The sequence below is a fragment of the Poecilia mexicana genome, unplaced genomic scaffold (genome assembly GCF_051168715.1).
Source record: "Poecilia mexicana isolate PSO_F unplaced genomic scaffold, ASM5116871v1 scaffold_6, whole genome shotgun sequence".
In the NCBI taxonomy this organism is placed as follows: domain Eukaryota; kingdom Metazoa; phylum Chordata; class Actinopteri; order Cyprinodontiformes; family Poeciliidae; genus Poecilia; species Poecilia mexicana.
Window position 1 is genome coordinate 29,382,715 of NW_028263375.1, and position 15,996 is coordinate 29,398,710.

A 15,996-nucleotide genomic window follows, 5' to 3' on the forward strand; every position below is an offset into this window, starting at 1 on the left:
ACATTTATTTTAATATTGATTAATAAAACTCGCTCCAAAAGTTCCTGGTAAACAATTCCTACCTTCGAGTGGCCGGGTGGTGGAGCGAGACCGAGCCTGGTGTCTGGAAGCCGTTCTAGATGCTTGTTTAATGTTCATTAGTAAATTCAGCTGAATGTGTGAAATCACTGAAGAGATTAGACAGTTATTAAATGAAATTTAGATAGAAAGCAGAATAATATTAGGTCAAAGTCCAAAAAGTTTTGTCAGTACATCAACCCATTACTTTATTCATGCCGGAACTGCCTATGAAAAAAGTGTGACTTATAGTCCGGAAACTGACTTATTGTCCAATGCTATTTCAAGGCATTAATCGTGAATCGGTTACATTGCTCATTTCTTTACTATGACAAGAAGAGTTTAAAAGCTCTAGTTTTGTGTATAAAAATTTTCTCTCCTTTTTTTTTTTTTTTTTGTTTTTTACTTTATCGACTAAAAAAAAATTAAATTTCAACATCTGTTTTTTTGAGATATGCGACAAAAGCTGCGCATGCAGAGCTTGACCGGGCGCGACCTGAAGCAACAGTTTTGAACGCGTGAATCTTGTGCTGCTGCCGCCGTGGGAACTTGTTCTGGCCAATTGTTTCTGAAGCCTCAAAGCAGACCCCTTCACAAACAGTGGATTTCTGCTGAAGAAAGGCCCCCTTTGTGTGCGGCTAATGTGAGGGAAATACAGTTGCTTAGCAGACATACTTGTTGAAATCATATGACATCTCCCTCTGTGTCTGTGCTCGGTCATTTTCTCGTCCGGTGTCTGGGGCCAGGGTAGAAAAGGTGAGAAAGACCATTTGTCCCACGAGGTCCTTCCTGCTTTAGGATCACACACTGGTCTGGTCTGAACGGCTTCGTCCTTCGCTGATGACGTTTTACGTTGTGGCGGAGTTGTTAGCAGAACCAGAGGACTTTAGCTGGGTCTGCTCACTTTGGGGGGGCAAGGGCACACTACAGGGGCTTTTAATTTAATATAGATATATAAACAAACATTTATATAGTGTTTAAAATAAAATAACCAAGGTTATTAATAGATAAAAAACAATAATGTTGAAGAAAAATGTTGAGAAAATTAGCATTAATATTAACTCATACATTTCAGGAACCTATCATTTCCAATCTCTTGAGTCTACTTCTTTAAATGGAAAATCAATCTACTCAATTAAGAATAGCAATGGTTCATAATATTACTCAAGTAACAGTAACCAGTGCTACCCACCTCTGAACATATATAAAACAAAAGCAGTAGCCTATTGTTAACAAGCCTGGCATGTTATATTCACTAATCGTCACTCAGCTAACATTATCTAACTTCAGCAGCATTCCTCAACTCACTCAGCTTGTTTGGAGGACTGTTTGCAGCGTGTCTGCATGGCCACTGACCCACAGGTGTAAAACCAGCACAAATATCTTTGTGTTTAAAAGTGGCTCGGAAAAACGTGCATTTTAACAACGGGTTACACAGCTGTACCTGCTGAGGAAAGTGCGGAGGACGGAAACACAGATACGGCAAGTTTGGGAGCCCCAACTCAAACCGAGATAGGACTAATAGAATATTGACCGCTCCAAGGTAAAAAACAAAAACCAAAACCCAAATAAATTCAGTAGCTTCTCTTAGAGTGAATCTCTTCTGTTCTCGTCCTTAGAGTGGACATGATCAATTCTAAGATTCTGGCCAATGCCACCAGTGACTCCCAGCCAGACCCCGCACCGCCGGGTCTGGCTGTCAATCCAGCTGTATCATTTGTTCACAGCTTAAAATCTATCCACTCTTTTCTGAGTGAGTTGACAGTCAGTCAGTTTCTTTCTTATAAACCTAAAAAAGATAAAACCTCATTTGTTTTGTGTCCTCCAGAGCAGCTTGAAGAGGCCAGCTACCGGGATCCTCCGCTCTGTTCTGACAAGAAAGAGAAAACGGTTTCTGTCAGACTTCACCTTTTTCTCTTTGTACTTGCACTAAAGTAAGCTAAACATGAACAGATAATGGAGGAGGGTCAACAATGAGACATTTTAGTGAAATAAGCACTTTGTTCCAAAGGCTAGTCAGGTAGTTTGGACAGACGGAGCGCAGTTTAAGACCCTCTTCGTCAATTTGTAATTTGGGAAATGGCTTCATTGTATTCCCTTGGGGGTTGATTGTGCAGCAAGAGCTTCAGTTTGGGTTGTTTACGCTGCACATTAGCAACTCAACAATCAATTGCTGAACGTCTTGGAAGGAAAAAAAAAGCAAGAAAAGCTTTTATCGTGAGCCTTGTTCTTTCAAGACGTCTGTCCTTTTGTTGTTGACAGAACCGCTGCTGCAAGCACAATAGCGTAGGGTGCAGAAAGTACGCAGAAGGCGTGCGTTTGTGTAGACAAAGGGGTTTGTGTTGGGGGGATTCCCAAATGTGTGTTCTACCCCCAAAAGATTCAGGTGTCTGCTCCGAGCCCCTCCACTCCCTTTATGGCTGTAAGGGTATCAGGCACCGGCGTAAGTAACTCTGCGGTCGGCTTGATTGACGCGCGAGGCCTCAATGCCAACCATTGGAAAGGGGGATCTCGTATCGCCGAGGCGCTGGCCCGCGTGCTTCTGGTAGCTTCCAAGAAAAATAAGCTGCGTGACATCAGGGCTTTGTTTCAGCAGTGAGGCCCTCTCTGTTTGTGTTTAATATCGCTCAGAGAAAAGTGGAAAGGCAGCCAGCCAGCTTCTCCTGTCCCGACCGCTGAGCTCGGTGCTTTGGGGGGGGGGGAAGTGACGGTGGTCCTATGTGTCTGCCGCGCGAGACCCTCCATCCCTCGCTCCTCCATCCCTCGCTCCTCCTCTTTGTTCGAAGGTTTTTTTGGGGGTTTTTTTGCTCTCAGATCTCGGTTCCTGTGAGGCCACGCAGTTTTGACTGCAGGGAAATCAGATCTCACAACACCGGGGACCAGTCGAGGTTATAGAGGGCCAGACAGTAAAAAAAAACAAAAGCTAAACGACGATGGAGATCTGGGGAAGACAATATGAAAAATGATTTCTTGGCGAAAACCGAGAGTCAGTAGACAAGTGGAGAGAGGCAGAGGGGGGCATCAAAAGGGAACTTGGTGGATTTAAGACCGATATTTAGAGGGAAAGGAGGGGAGAGTATAGATGAGGTGAGAGTAACGCAGAGGGGAGAGGAGAGCAGAAAAAGAAAGAAGTGAGGGGAATCTAGTGAAGGCCAGCCACGTCTGGGTGGTTTTCCTGAGGAGAGGCTCTTTGATACTCCGGCACTCACACTCCAATGCGTTCAGACAGGAGTTGACAGTGGTTTCGGGCAGCGGTTTGTCTGGCCAGCAAGCTTTGATTTAGAAGACCCTGGACGGTGGGCCGAGTATTTGGCTCTTTGATTTTTGCTAAGTACTTTGGATGGAAAGTCAGCTCTATTTTTCTTTCTTCTTCTTCTTCTTCTCCTTCTTCTTTTCTTCTCCTTTTTCTTTTAGATTGTCCAAACCAAAGGCTAACGTGTTCCAAGGCTTTTACTTTTTTATTGTTCACTTTTCTGTTTTTTGTGGGAAAATTTGCAAAAGATGTAACTGGGGTTTGGCAAAAACTAACTGTGACTGCTCTTATCTAAATACATAAAGTGAAGAAATGAATCTATATATTCTGCTGATTGGAAAGATGGAACTATTTCACTTTACAAGCATGCTAGCCTGCACAAACCAGCCCCTTGTTATACACTTCACTTTGTACAGAGGGTTTGGACCCTTGGCTACTGAGAAACTGTTCTAAATAGAGCTAACAGTTAGCTAGACTTAATGAGTTAATTAGCTAATGAGCCCGCTAATGGTTGTTAGCTCTAGCTAATGGATGCCTTCAACAGAGGCATGGAGTCTTACGTTTTTACCATTAGCCAATTGCTAATGTTTGATTGTGACGTATGTAACGTATGTAATAAACCCGTTGGACGATATGAAGCTTACTGGAAATTACCTACACTGTAAACAACCATCCTCCACTCCAAACTGCTGAGCTGAACCAGATGGCTGTTGATGTTAATTCAATATTTTGGAAGCCTGGCCGACATTAAAACTACAGGCAGACTATAATTCTAAAACAGCTCAGAAAATCATTGTTCGCAACTTCTCCTTTTATTTGTTGATTGGACCCGTTGAAATTTCACCGGAAAAATCCAAGTCAATGGGAGAAATCCCAGACAGAGCACTGGAGGGCAATGAGAATCAAGCGGAATTGTGTATGAAGGCAAACAGCCAGGCTACAAGTATACAAAACTTTGTGTTGCATAAATCATATAAAAACCCCAATAAGATGGAATGAAGCTGGTGGTTACAAGAAATGAAAAAATTTGGAATGCGTAAATGCTTTTGCATGGCATTGTGTCGGTAAGCATGCATAAGTGGATCTACTGTGGTGCAAAAAAAAAAAAAACCTCCAGAGAGGACCAAAGATATGCTACAAAAAATAGGACCAAGGGTGTGTGTGTGTGTATATGGAAGTAGAAGAAAGGATGGAAGAGGAAAGCCACTGACGAGCTGCTGGCGAACAATGTTAATAAGCTGTTGGTTTTTCTGGTTTTTCCTCTTTTTGCAGCAGCTGTACGCCGCACAGCTGGCAAGCATGCAGATCTCGCCGGGAGCCAAGATGGCGCCCCTCCCGCAGGCTCCCAACTCCTCCGGTCCGCTTTCACCCTCCAACCTCAAGAGTGAGAAGCGAGCGTCCAGCCCCGTCACTCAGATTAAGGTGCGTGAAAATCCAATTGCGTTAACGATCGGGGGAGGCGTGCGAGCCGGAGTCGCGTACGATCATTAGAAGACGGGCCTACCGAGCCAGCCGTTCATACTTGTTCCCCTGTAATTAATAAACGCAGAGTTAAAATCGGCGCCTTAATGTGCGCAACAGGCAACATAATAACACAAAAGGAAAGAGTGAGTTCAGAATGTGCGCTATGGGAAAACACTTAAGACTTGACGATTAGCGCAAAGTAAAAAAAAAAAAAAAAAAAAAAGTGAGAGGCTGGAAATTTGGAAGATGTTGAAACGATGATCTGTGCACGGCCCAGTGCTCTTCACCCTCAATTAGTGGGAGCTTATTTAAAAGTTGCGCTCTGACACATACACACACACGCAGACACACACACACGCACACACACATACAGGACACTGGCGCTGGCTGCTGTTTGGCAGAAGCCCAGACCTCTTCACTGGAGAGAGCGTGCGCCTCATCTTTACTCAACAACCAGGCGGTAATGGAAACCATGTGTGTTTGTGGGGCACAGCTGCAGCCGGCGTCACAATAGGCCAGCGTCAGAGCTGGCCGCACTCAAACAGTGGAGCAGAGCCCCACCCTCTGCTAACCTTTACTGTGCATGTACCACCCCCATCCACATTAAACCCCCATCCACATTAAACCCCCTCACTGTTTTTCCACGACAAGGCTCATCCTAAACTCCTCTCCTCGACACGTCGTCAGCTGCAAAGACTCAGACACCAATGGTGGGCTTATGTGTTTTTGTTTTTTGCTAATGTGTAGTTACAAGAAGTGATTTGTTCTGTATTGAGATAGTTCTGTACAGATTAATTCTTTTTTTGTTTGTTGTTGTTTTTTTGCTTGTTTTGTATTTAAATGTCTCAGATCATCCAACATATCTTTCTATCATGGATAACTTGAGTAAATACTAAAGTTAGTTTCAAGATTTAGTTTATTCAGAGGAAAAGAGCTACCTTAGAATGGAGTATTACAGTCATGCTAAGAAGAAACCTAAATTCACAACACAAAAATTATGAAAATAAAGTTATAAAATTACGAGAATAAAGTTGTAAAAATATGAAAATAAAGTCATATTATAACATTAAAAAAGTCAGTATTACAAGAACAAAGTTGTACAAGAGTGAAGTCAGAGTAATATGAGAATAAAGTTGTAATAATATGTCAGTGATTTTGTAATATTACCAAAATAAAGTCATAATGTTTTGACTTTATTGTATTATTTTTACTTGAATTTTGTAGTATTTTGACTTTATTTTAGTTATTTTGGTCAATTTTAAATGTCAGATATCGGTATCGGAAGTGAAAAAAGTGGATCGGTGCGATCCCTAGTCAGAAAGTGCAAACGAGGCAGAAAATACAACAATATCTGGCTTTTATGCCTTTAGTTTTCTGTGGAGCATTTCTAAAATCTCATCTTGTCGTGTGAGTTGTATATCAAGCCCCAGCGGGTCTCTTGAGCAGAACGCATGTTTACACCCCGAACATCTCCTCTCTTTTCTGGACAGGAAGAAGGATCCACACAGCCACTGAACCTCTCCGCCAGACCGAAGACGGCCGAGCCGTATCGCTCTCCGACGTCACCCACGCAGAGCCTGCTGCCCGGAAACAAGACCAGCCCAGGTGGCCTGGGCAAGGGTCGCATCCCGAGCCCCATCCCCATCCCCAGCATGGGCCGAAATGCCTCCCTGGGTAGGTGGCAGAAACATCCTGCTGGACCAAACCCCGTTGAATCTGCTGCTCTCGGCCCAAAGTCACGTCGTGTGTAAACACGCTTCCTCACGTCTATGCCGTACATCCACCCTGCCTCTAACAAACAAGTCCTTGCTTCCGTGTAAAAAAAAAAAAAAAATCCCTTTAAATGGAAAAACAAAAACATCACGCAGCCAGACGCTTCGCTCCTCCCTGCCACCCACAGACACACTGTGCTGCGCCGCGTGCGCCCGAACGACTGCAGACACCTCAACCCCACCAGGAGACCTCTGTGTGTGTGTGTAGAATCTGAGTGAGTGTTTGTGTTTTACAGGAGTCCAAAGCCCTGTATTTAGCCCCAATGAAAACCTGGCAGCGGAAGCAGTGAAACCCAGCACACGTTATTTGGTTTTTAAGAGCTTCCTCGCATTATTGTCTGCCCGCGTTAGACCTTTTATGCCCCTACCTCTGCTATCTGTTATTAAGGCCAATCTAAAGCCTCTCATTATACCACTCCCCCCGCTCCCCACCTCTCACCCCCCACCCTCCACCTCAGAAAACAATTTCACCGGCTTCTCTATTGTGGCTTTGAGGACGAGACGCTTGTGTTCTCTGCAAAAGTTATTTTTCACCCGTTTTTAGCGGCCACCCAAGCGTACAGTGCCTCCTTTACTCGTCTGCTAATTAAACAAGGAGGGCAGCGGAAACTTTACATCCTTTTTTTATTTATTTTTTACTTCTTTTAATTCCTCAAGTGCGCGTGTGGGGCTTCAAAAGTGAGGAGTGTGGCGCACAAACAAGCAAAGCGGGAGGGAGGGAGGTTCTCCTCATTTCCGAAAACCGGAAAACAACACGTGCGGACCGTGATGTGAGCCCAAAAATCTGATCTTGTGTATTTAAAATGTTAAAATATCCTCTACTTTACCTAAACTAATTTATCACAAAAAAAAGAGGTTTGCCACAGAAACAATTCTGAAATCAACACTAAAAAAAAATTAAAAAAATGTATTTTTGGTCTAGTTTCAAGAGCAAACATCTTTGTACATTTCAAAGAAGTCAAAAATAACTTACAGGCAACTTTTCAGCAAGATATACAATTTCTTAATATTATTGAATAAGTAATAATCTGGTAACTCCACAAGCAGATTATTTCTCTTTAAGCAACACATTTCCCCATCTTATAAGTGGAAAATATCTGCCAGTGGAACTAGAACGTTTTCATCAATATTAAGGAATTACTCACTTCAAACAATCTCATACGGTGCTGAAAAGTTCTTAATAAGCTAGTTTTGTCTTATTTCAGCTGTAGAGAGATATTTGCACTAGAAACTAGACCAAAAATACTTGGTGAAATTGTGTTTCTGCAGTGAAGGTCAAACCAGGCTCTGTGACAAAACAGGAAGGACTTTTTCTACCAGTTATCTAACATCCCAATTCCACTTTTCTACTTTTCTTTTGTAGACTAAATGCAGTGATTTAGACTCTTAAGATGCAATTTTATCTAACATTCTTGTATGTAAATCAAGTGTGTCACTGTTCATGCTTTCAGCCGTTCTCCTTCTTCTGCTGTGTCCGTGTGCAGACATCTTGTCCAGCCTTAACTCCACAGCGTTGTTTGGGGACCAAGACGCGGTTATGAAAGCCATCCAGGAGGCGCGGAGCATGAGGGAGCAGATCCAGAGGGAGCAGCTCCACCATCAGCAGCAGCAGCCGGGCCACCAGAGTCTGGAGGCCAAGCTGTCCGCACTCAGCAGCATGAACCTCAACAACAGCAACAAGGTTAGAGAGATGTGTGTGTGTACAAGTTAGGACATGCCCACTCTTTTCACCAATGACTTTTACAGGAGTCAGTAAGGTGTAATCTCTTCAATAATACCAAACCTTAAAGGAGCAGTATTGTGTAAAATCTAAATTTTTTTGTTTTACATCAGGTTATTTTATTCCCTCATCAAAAACACACCTGGAGTGTTGCTTTGACTCTTTCATGCATGATTGAGAAATACTCTAATCTCCCGTGGCAACCATTCAGCTGTACAAAACGTCTGGGTGAACCTAGCCCCGCCTTCAAGGCGCAGCTCCTTCTCTGAGCTCCAATTTCCAAACTTCTGAGCTTCTGAAATACAGAGCAGCTCTCCCACTCAGCTCCTTCAGACTAGCTGGTAGAAATTAGCAATCACCTGGTGGAACTGTGCATCTGCTGAGCTCATTAAAGTTCAATGCTGGTAAAAATGTTAAAGGGTTAACAGAGGAGCCATGTTGTGATGACTTCCTGAAATTTCAGAAAGTTTTTAAAGAGACGGAAGCCCAATTTTAAGGCGTTAAATTACAAAGTAAAATGTCTTTTAAGTCATTTTAGATACTTACAGCATTTTTATAACAACTGAAATTAATATAGTTACTTAATTGTGCTATAAAATGATACTATGTGACTGAAAAACATATAATACTGCCCCTTTAAACGTTTCTACATTGACTGAAACCTTTCTTACATCGTGCAGTTGACTTCATAACATCCATACCTCTCTCTTTACCACAAAGCTAGTTTGACATAAAATGTATTATAATCATTCGGCCCTACCTCCCCACATGGACTTCATTGGGTACACCTTCCCAGTTCTTAGAAGTTAGTTCCTCATGACATTGATTCAACAAGATGTTGGAAACATTCCTCTGAGACATAGGCTCACATTGACATAATGGCATCATGTATTTGATGTTAAATTGACTCAAATCAATTGATTTCACCTCATCCCAAAGATGAGGTGAAATCTCCCATTTCACCTCATCCCAAAGATACTCTCTTGGAAAGAAGTCATTGTCATGTTCAAGAAACCAGTTTGAGATAATGTGAGTGTTGTGAGCCATCAGATTATGGGTATAGTAGGGTCATACAGGGGTGGACATGGTCAGCAATAGCGCTTTTCCATTCACACTGACTAGTAAAAGTGCTTTACACTAAACCAACTTCCACCCATTTACACTCACAAACTCGCACACACATATAAACCAAAAATCAGGTCATTAGGCAACTTGGGGTTAAGTGGCTTGCCAAGGGGCGTGTGGACAGGTGGCAGGAGAATACTGGAATCGACCCAATAAACTTCCCATTACAATATGACTGCTCTGTCGCTAAGCCTTAGTCACTCTCAGTCGCCTTTAGTTGTTGCCAATTGTCCAAAAGTGTAAGAAAAAGCTATCTCCCACTGGATGATGCTAACACCACCAGCCCGAACCATTTATTCAAGGCAGGATGCCTTCCCTTAGTAACATAAAATTATGGCTTTGACCTATAAAAGTCACAACTGAAATTAGATGTTGAGACATGGCAACGTTTTCCCAATTTGCTGTTGTTCAGTTTTGCTGAGCCTGTGTGAATTGTAGCCTGAGCTTCCTGTTCTTAGCAGAGTAATACCCAAGGTTCAAGGTATGATATGTCTCTCATTCATTGATGGTATTCTACATAGCATGGTGGTAATGAGTAGCTACTAAATTTGAGCCGCTGTTGCCCTTCTGTAATCAGTCTGATCTTTGAAATTAAGTAATTTTTGCTCACAAAACCACTGCTGACTGGACAGTTTCTTGTTTCAGAAAATGTTCTGTAGACCTGTGAGCATCTTATGGAAAATCCCACTAAATCCACAGTTTTCTGAAATGTTTTGGCCAATCCATTTGGTATCAACAACAATGCGATGTTTGCAGTCATTGAACATGACATTGTCCTCTACGTAACTGGGATCTAGTCCTGGATATGAAGTCCAGTTGTTAGCACATTTTAGACGTATCTATGCTACAGCTATCTTCTGCTCTCTATACTGTACCATCAAGTAATGAAGGAACCTGATGAACCCAGTCTTTTTAATCCAGTGTACGGCTGAAGGTAAAACGCCAAACGCCTCTGGAACAGTCGCCCAAAAATCAAGTTGTATCCAGCCTTTCCTAGCACAAACCAGTGTACAGAGAGCCATATGTTACCAAGTGTTAGCAAGGATTTTTGGCCAGTTTAAAAGACGTTACACATAATACTAATGTACCAGCTTCGACCTGCTGAAAGGATTCTCCATTTCTCCCCCTGAAGCATTGGTTTCTGTCTCTGTTGCCCTAAAACATACACTTTCTTGGAGAAACGGCGACGCACACCTCCGTGGTTCTGAAGCCCCTTCATTCCTGTGGTGCATTTTTCTTTTGTATTACCTTGGCTGAGTGTCCGGGGTTTCTCCTCAGACAGAGGAATATTCATGGATGATATTTGGTGTCATTTGGCTCGGGCTGCTGCTGCTCTTAAGAGCTTCTCTTTTTCTCCTCTCGTCTCTCCGGCCACCCAGAAGCCAAGAGCTTTGAAGAGAGAGCAGCTGGGCCAATGACAAGTGATGGTTTTGGCGTGTTAGTGTGTGTATGTTTGTGAGCTTGCCCTGACTATGTGAGTGGGGCTTTTTTTTCCTCGGTTTTTGATAGATCATGTTAACATTAGCCTATGTTCATGTGTGTGTCTGTCTGTGTGTGTTCGGCCTGGTTGGGGCGTTTTAGCCCAATTACAGGGTTTGTTTCAGAGACAACTTCTCCTCCTCTAGAGATGTTCAAATCAGAATTTTGTAGGAATATACCGATCTCCAGGTTTTACAAAGCTTTGACCAGCTAACGAATTTGGCCTCCCAGTTTTGAGTCAATTTAGTGTTTATCAATTGGCACAGAGGCTCTCTCTGCGTTTCCATTTCAAATGTGAACAAGTTGGTTTCCTGCCAATGTTGAAAGAACACAAGTTCGCAATTGTGATGTTTCCATTGACTAAGAAATCTTGTGTTTTTATGCTTGTTCACACGTTAAGTCAGTTAAAATCGTGGCAGTGACAGATGTAAACGGTTACATGAGATATGTTCATATTTCAAAGTGTTGTTATTTGCAGGACCTGCTCATGCTTACGTATGATACGTTTGCTGATCAGGAAACATACAGTTGTTGAGTTTCTTACAGGCCGGCAAATAGTCAAGAGCAAAATGACAACAATCATCCAATTCGGTCACCAGACATTTCTCTCTTCAGTCTCTGTCCATCGGGGTGACCAAGCTAGAGTCTTTGCACTGAGATCTCATATCCACAGGAGAAATTCACATTCCAAAACATCTTCAATCAGTCTGATCAGCCAATCATGGATTCTTAGGATCAGACATTCTGGGGGAAAAAAAAAACAAGGGGGGAGAACACGATTACGCTGACTCTCCTGTGCAATTGATCCCATGTTGCTCAAAACCAAGCAGATAAAAGGGGAGGAGAGGAAGTCATAAATATTTTAGGGGTGGAGACTTTGAACCCTCCTCAACCCCCAAGTAGGTCATGATTGGTGCGCTCTAAGGATGGGGTGTTTTTGAATCTTCTGGACTTGTTTGGCTTGCATCTTTAGGAAGAAAAACATCCGAAATCTGGCGAAGAAGAAGAAAATCCAGCGCCGTACACAACTTTCACTCCCGAGTGGGTTTTTCTTTATGAGTCATTATACCAGTAAACACTGAAAAACTCATAAGCATAAATTATATAACAGCTGCAGATAAATTCCTTATGAAAGTTTAATGTGACTTGTCTGCTGCAGGTCCAGCTGAAAGTACCAAGGAGATGAGTTTGTGCATCAAAGCGATTTCTTTCTTCTTTTTTTTTTTTGCTTACAGTTAAAGTCAGAAACAGTCACACGTTAAGGTGGGCGAGGACCGCTGCAAGTCGTTGAAACTCGACATTTTCCAACTTTATAGGAAACAAAAACCCAAGCAATGCAGTTATTTAGTTTACAGCCGCCCGCCTACAAATAAAAAGCTCACTGGGAAAGTTTTAGTGATTGTTTCCGCCGGCGCTTGTTGTCATGTTGTTGTTCGCCACCTAACAACAGGCACTCGGGCCATTTCTCTTCTCAAACGTAAATGCATCCAAAAAAAAACCTGGACAAACAAATCTGTTGGTGTCAATGTTTTTCTTCTTCTCCTTTTTCCCCCCAAACTCACCAAAGACTTCGCTCTGTCTTAAACAATTCATGGATGGAACTTGCCGGAGAGACTCAAGAGTGTGACTCAATGCTTCCACCTTCGGGAGGCAAGAAGAGAGAAGAGCGCCACTCTCTCTTTACCTTGGACCGCCCTTTGTTTTCTGTTCGCCGAATAAGTTTCCGACTCCCCTTGAATATTTTAAGGCTCAGTCCTTTTGTTTTATGAGGCCACACTGACAGTGGATTTGGGTTTTATTGAGGAAAAGGGGCAAACGCTGAAACCGATACCTTCGGCGTTGAACGTTGAGCTATTTGTTGCTCCAGCTGACTCGGCTCAAACCGAGTCGCCGGACGGCGTTTGTGTTTGTTTCGTTGTGTGTGTATTTTAGTCCCATAGGCATTTCTCTGAGACGTAAAAAGTGATCCGAGCCTTCTATCTGTGTGTGTGTGTGTGTGTGTGTGTGTGTGTGTGTGTGTGTGTGTCCTGGCTCTGCGCTGGCCTTGGCCATGTTAATGTCATTATAGCTGGTGTGCAGACTACAGGCCCGGCCAGTTAGTGGCATTGTTGAGTATCACCTTACGCTTACGTTGCTTCCAGCTGGCCTGCGGCTGCCAGAGCTCACAGAAATAGTCGCTGTGTTTGACTGTGTGGGTGCGCACAAGCATGTGCAAAAAAGAAAGAAAAAGATCGTGCACGCTCATTTTTATCTCAACAGTCACAAAGCACTCAATAAGCCCTGTTAAGCATCTGAAAGACTGGAGCGTTTAAACTGCTCGCTTATTACGTGATGACAAACTGGACGCGGTCGTTTGTCACGTTACAACGTAAAAACAAAGAGGCTTTTGGGTGAATCAGAGCAAAGTCGGTCCTGCATAATGAATTGGTGTTCTTGGTATGATATGTATCTGGCTGAACACCAGCAGACTGGATCCAAAAGCAAAAGTGGTTTAAATTTATACATCAGTTAAGAAAGGACATAAATACGTCTGTTTTCTCACTCACAGATAGACTGATAATCTCATAAATATGGTTCATTTGAATTTTGCTTCATTGCTTTTAGCAACAAGGCAGTTCAAAGTAAAGACATAATGCAGTAGCTAATTATGAAAGAAGCCATAAACATTACGTTTTGTCAAATGCCATCACGAAAAACCTTCAAGCAAATATACGTCAAATATTTTGATAAATGTTCCAGTTCTTATTATCAAAGGCGACTCTAAACTGGCGGGTTTTCAGCCTTAACTTAAAGGAAGTCAGTGTTTCGGCAATTTTGCTGTTTTCTGGAAGTTTGTTCCAGATTAGTGGAGCATAGAAGCTGAATGCTGATATGCTCCTGGTTCTGGTTCTGGGAATGCAGAGTAAGCTAAAACCAGAAGACCTGAGTGGTCTGGAAAGTTGTTACCATGGCAACAGGTCTCACCTGAATCGATTATCGGGGCCTCTGTATGACTGATGAGATGAGTTGGAGCAGAGACGTACAAATCTAGTAGGACGCCGACTCTTGAGGAGTGGAGCTGGACATCCTTGTTGAGGTACTTTGGTGTGTAGAGCAGTTCATGGTTTAATTAATCAAAGTTAGGTCCACCGGTCCAAAAGCATCAAAAACCCACATCATCATCCATCCACTACTGTGTTTCACTACAGATGGTTTGACGTCTTTGAGCTAAAATTCTTTGTTTGGTGTTTTTCCAAACACCTGTCAACACTGATTGATTTTTTTATATACATATATATTCTACATTTTACTGCATTCATTCTCAGATCTTGCTTAAATTTTTTTTTTTCTCCTCGCAACTCTTTTTAACAAACCACACTTGTGAATCTACTGTACTTTGACATTTATCTTGCCTGAAGAGTCTAAAATTCATCTCCTAGGTCACAGGTGTCAAACTCCAGTCCTCGAGGGCCGGTGTCCTGCAACTTTTAGATGTGCCTCTGCTGCACCACACCTGAATAGAATAATTAGGTCATTAGCAGGACTCTGGTGAACTTACCTACACAAGGAGGAGGTAATTAAGCCATTTCATTCCAGTGTTTTGTAGCTGTGGTACATCTAAAAACTGCAGGACACCGGCCCTCGAGGACTGGAGTATGACACCCCTGTGGACCTAGGTTGTTTGCAGTTTTTCTGAGCATTTCTAACCAAGGGGTAAATGTATTGTAGTATTAGCTTCAGGGAAGATTGACAGCTGTCTGAAATATTTTCCTCCTGTGAGTGATCTTTTTCACGATTGAATGGTGGACTTTGAATTGTTTCTAAATGGCATTTTAACCCTTTCAGGTTTGGGGCTGCAGATAATTGCTTCTATGAGATTTTTGCTGATTCTTCCACATAACTTAATGCCCCAGATTAGAAAAACTGCCAAAACTCCTTCTCATTATTCATTAAATGAGTTCACTTGATTATCACTCGTTTAAATAATGTTCCTACATTTTCTCCTGCGTCTGCACTGGGTAGATTTTTCCATTTAGGTTTGTTTTTTTAATTGAAATTTGATTTTATGACCTGGTAAAGACCAGGGGTGTCAAGATACATAAAAATCATACGGTTAAAAGAGGGTGTTCTTTTTTTTTTTTTACTATAACTGTTTGCCATATTAAGAGAAATTTCACTGCCAACAGAGCGTAGATGTTGTTCCACCTCCAATGTTTCATTTATGACCATTAAAGTTACTTTCAAATTCCCTTTACGTCGGCTTTTCAAGGACCAGTCACAATATATGTACAAATTTTGCAGTTTACAGGAAGCATAAATTTTGGGCTCTTTAATTTAATATGGCCCATTCCACAGAAAGTCTTTTGTCTGTCCAATGTTGGCATTGGTCAGCACACTTGCACCGTTAAGCAGGAAAGGTCTAGACCGAGGAGAACAAGTGACTTGGTTCTTCTTTTTTTAGGAAGCGTGCCCAATGAAACCAGGAGTTCTGATTAAAAAGGGTAACAACCATAATTTTTCTTCAAATGATGTCTGAATGATATATGCTGAAGCAATATATTCAACAAAACTGAAAGTGGAACCTTCAAATAGCCTTTTGAGTGTTTTCTTATTAGGAAAATTGGCCTCGAGGGGCGGGTAGGTGGGAACAAAGGGCCTTGAATTGGAGAAGTTTTGGGGGAAAAAAACAGAGAAGAAAGGGGGGTGAAAAAGACGGAGTAGGATTGACTGACAACTCTATCAGCTGAAGAAAATCTGAAGAAGGAAAACGGAGAAAGAAAAGAAAGGGGGGCCTTAGGAGGCTGCCAAAACTTGATTGGTCCTGGAGGAGACAGTAAACGATTGTGGGTCAGCTGGAGGGAGGCTGCGCTGGCAGAAAGCAAGTTGTAACTGTGGTAATGAGCTCAATACAGTATGAATTAAAAGAAGAAGAAGGGAAAAAAAACACACTGCAAAGTTTGGAGCATTGCCTTGGCAACGGTGGCGGGATGCGAAACGACAAAAAGAGAAGAAACCGAGCAGAACAAAAAGAGTCGATCCACTCTTAAATTTAGAACTGCACAGCTACTCAGTGAAGAGTTGAGATGGCCGCATCAGCTGCTGGTATTTGTCTTTTTTTTTTTTTTTAACAGATTAACATTTTCAAA

General features: G+C 42.3%; 1 protein-coding gene across 1 annotated transcript in view; it reads left to right on the forward strand.

Annotated features, from left to right (window-relative positions):
* LOC106929700 (transcription factor SOX-6-like) overlaps positions 1-15,996 on the forward strand; it is a 148,249-nt gene that overhangs the window by 117,922 nt on the left and 14,331 nt on the right. Inside the window, exons 10-12 of the mRNA XM_015006799.2 lie at positions 4,583-4,732; positions 6,265-6,448; positions 8,031-8,227. Of these exons, the coding sequence (XP_014862285.2) occupies positions 4,583-4,732; positions 6,265-6,448; positions 8,031-8,227 (531 nt within the window). The remainder of the gene's footprint in view (positions 1-4,582; positions 4,733-6,264; positions 6,449-8,030; positions 8,228-15,996) is intronic.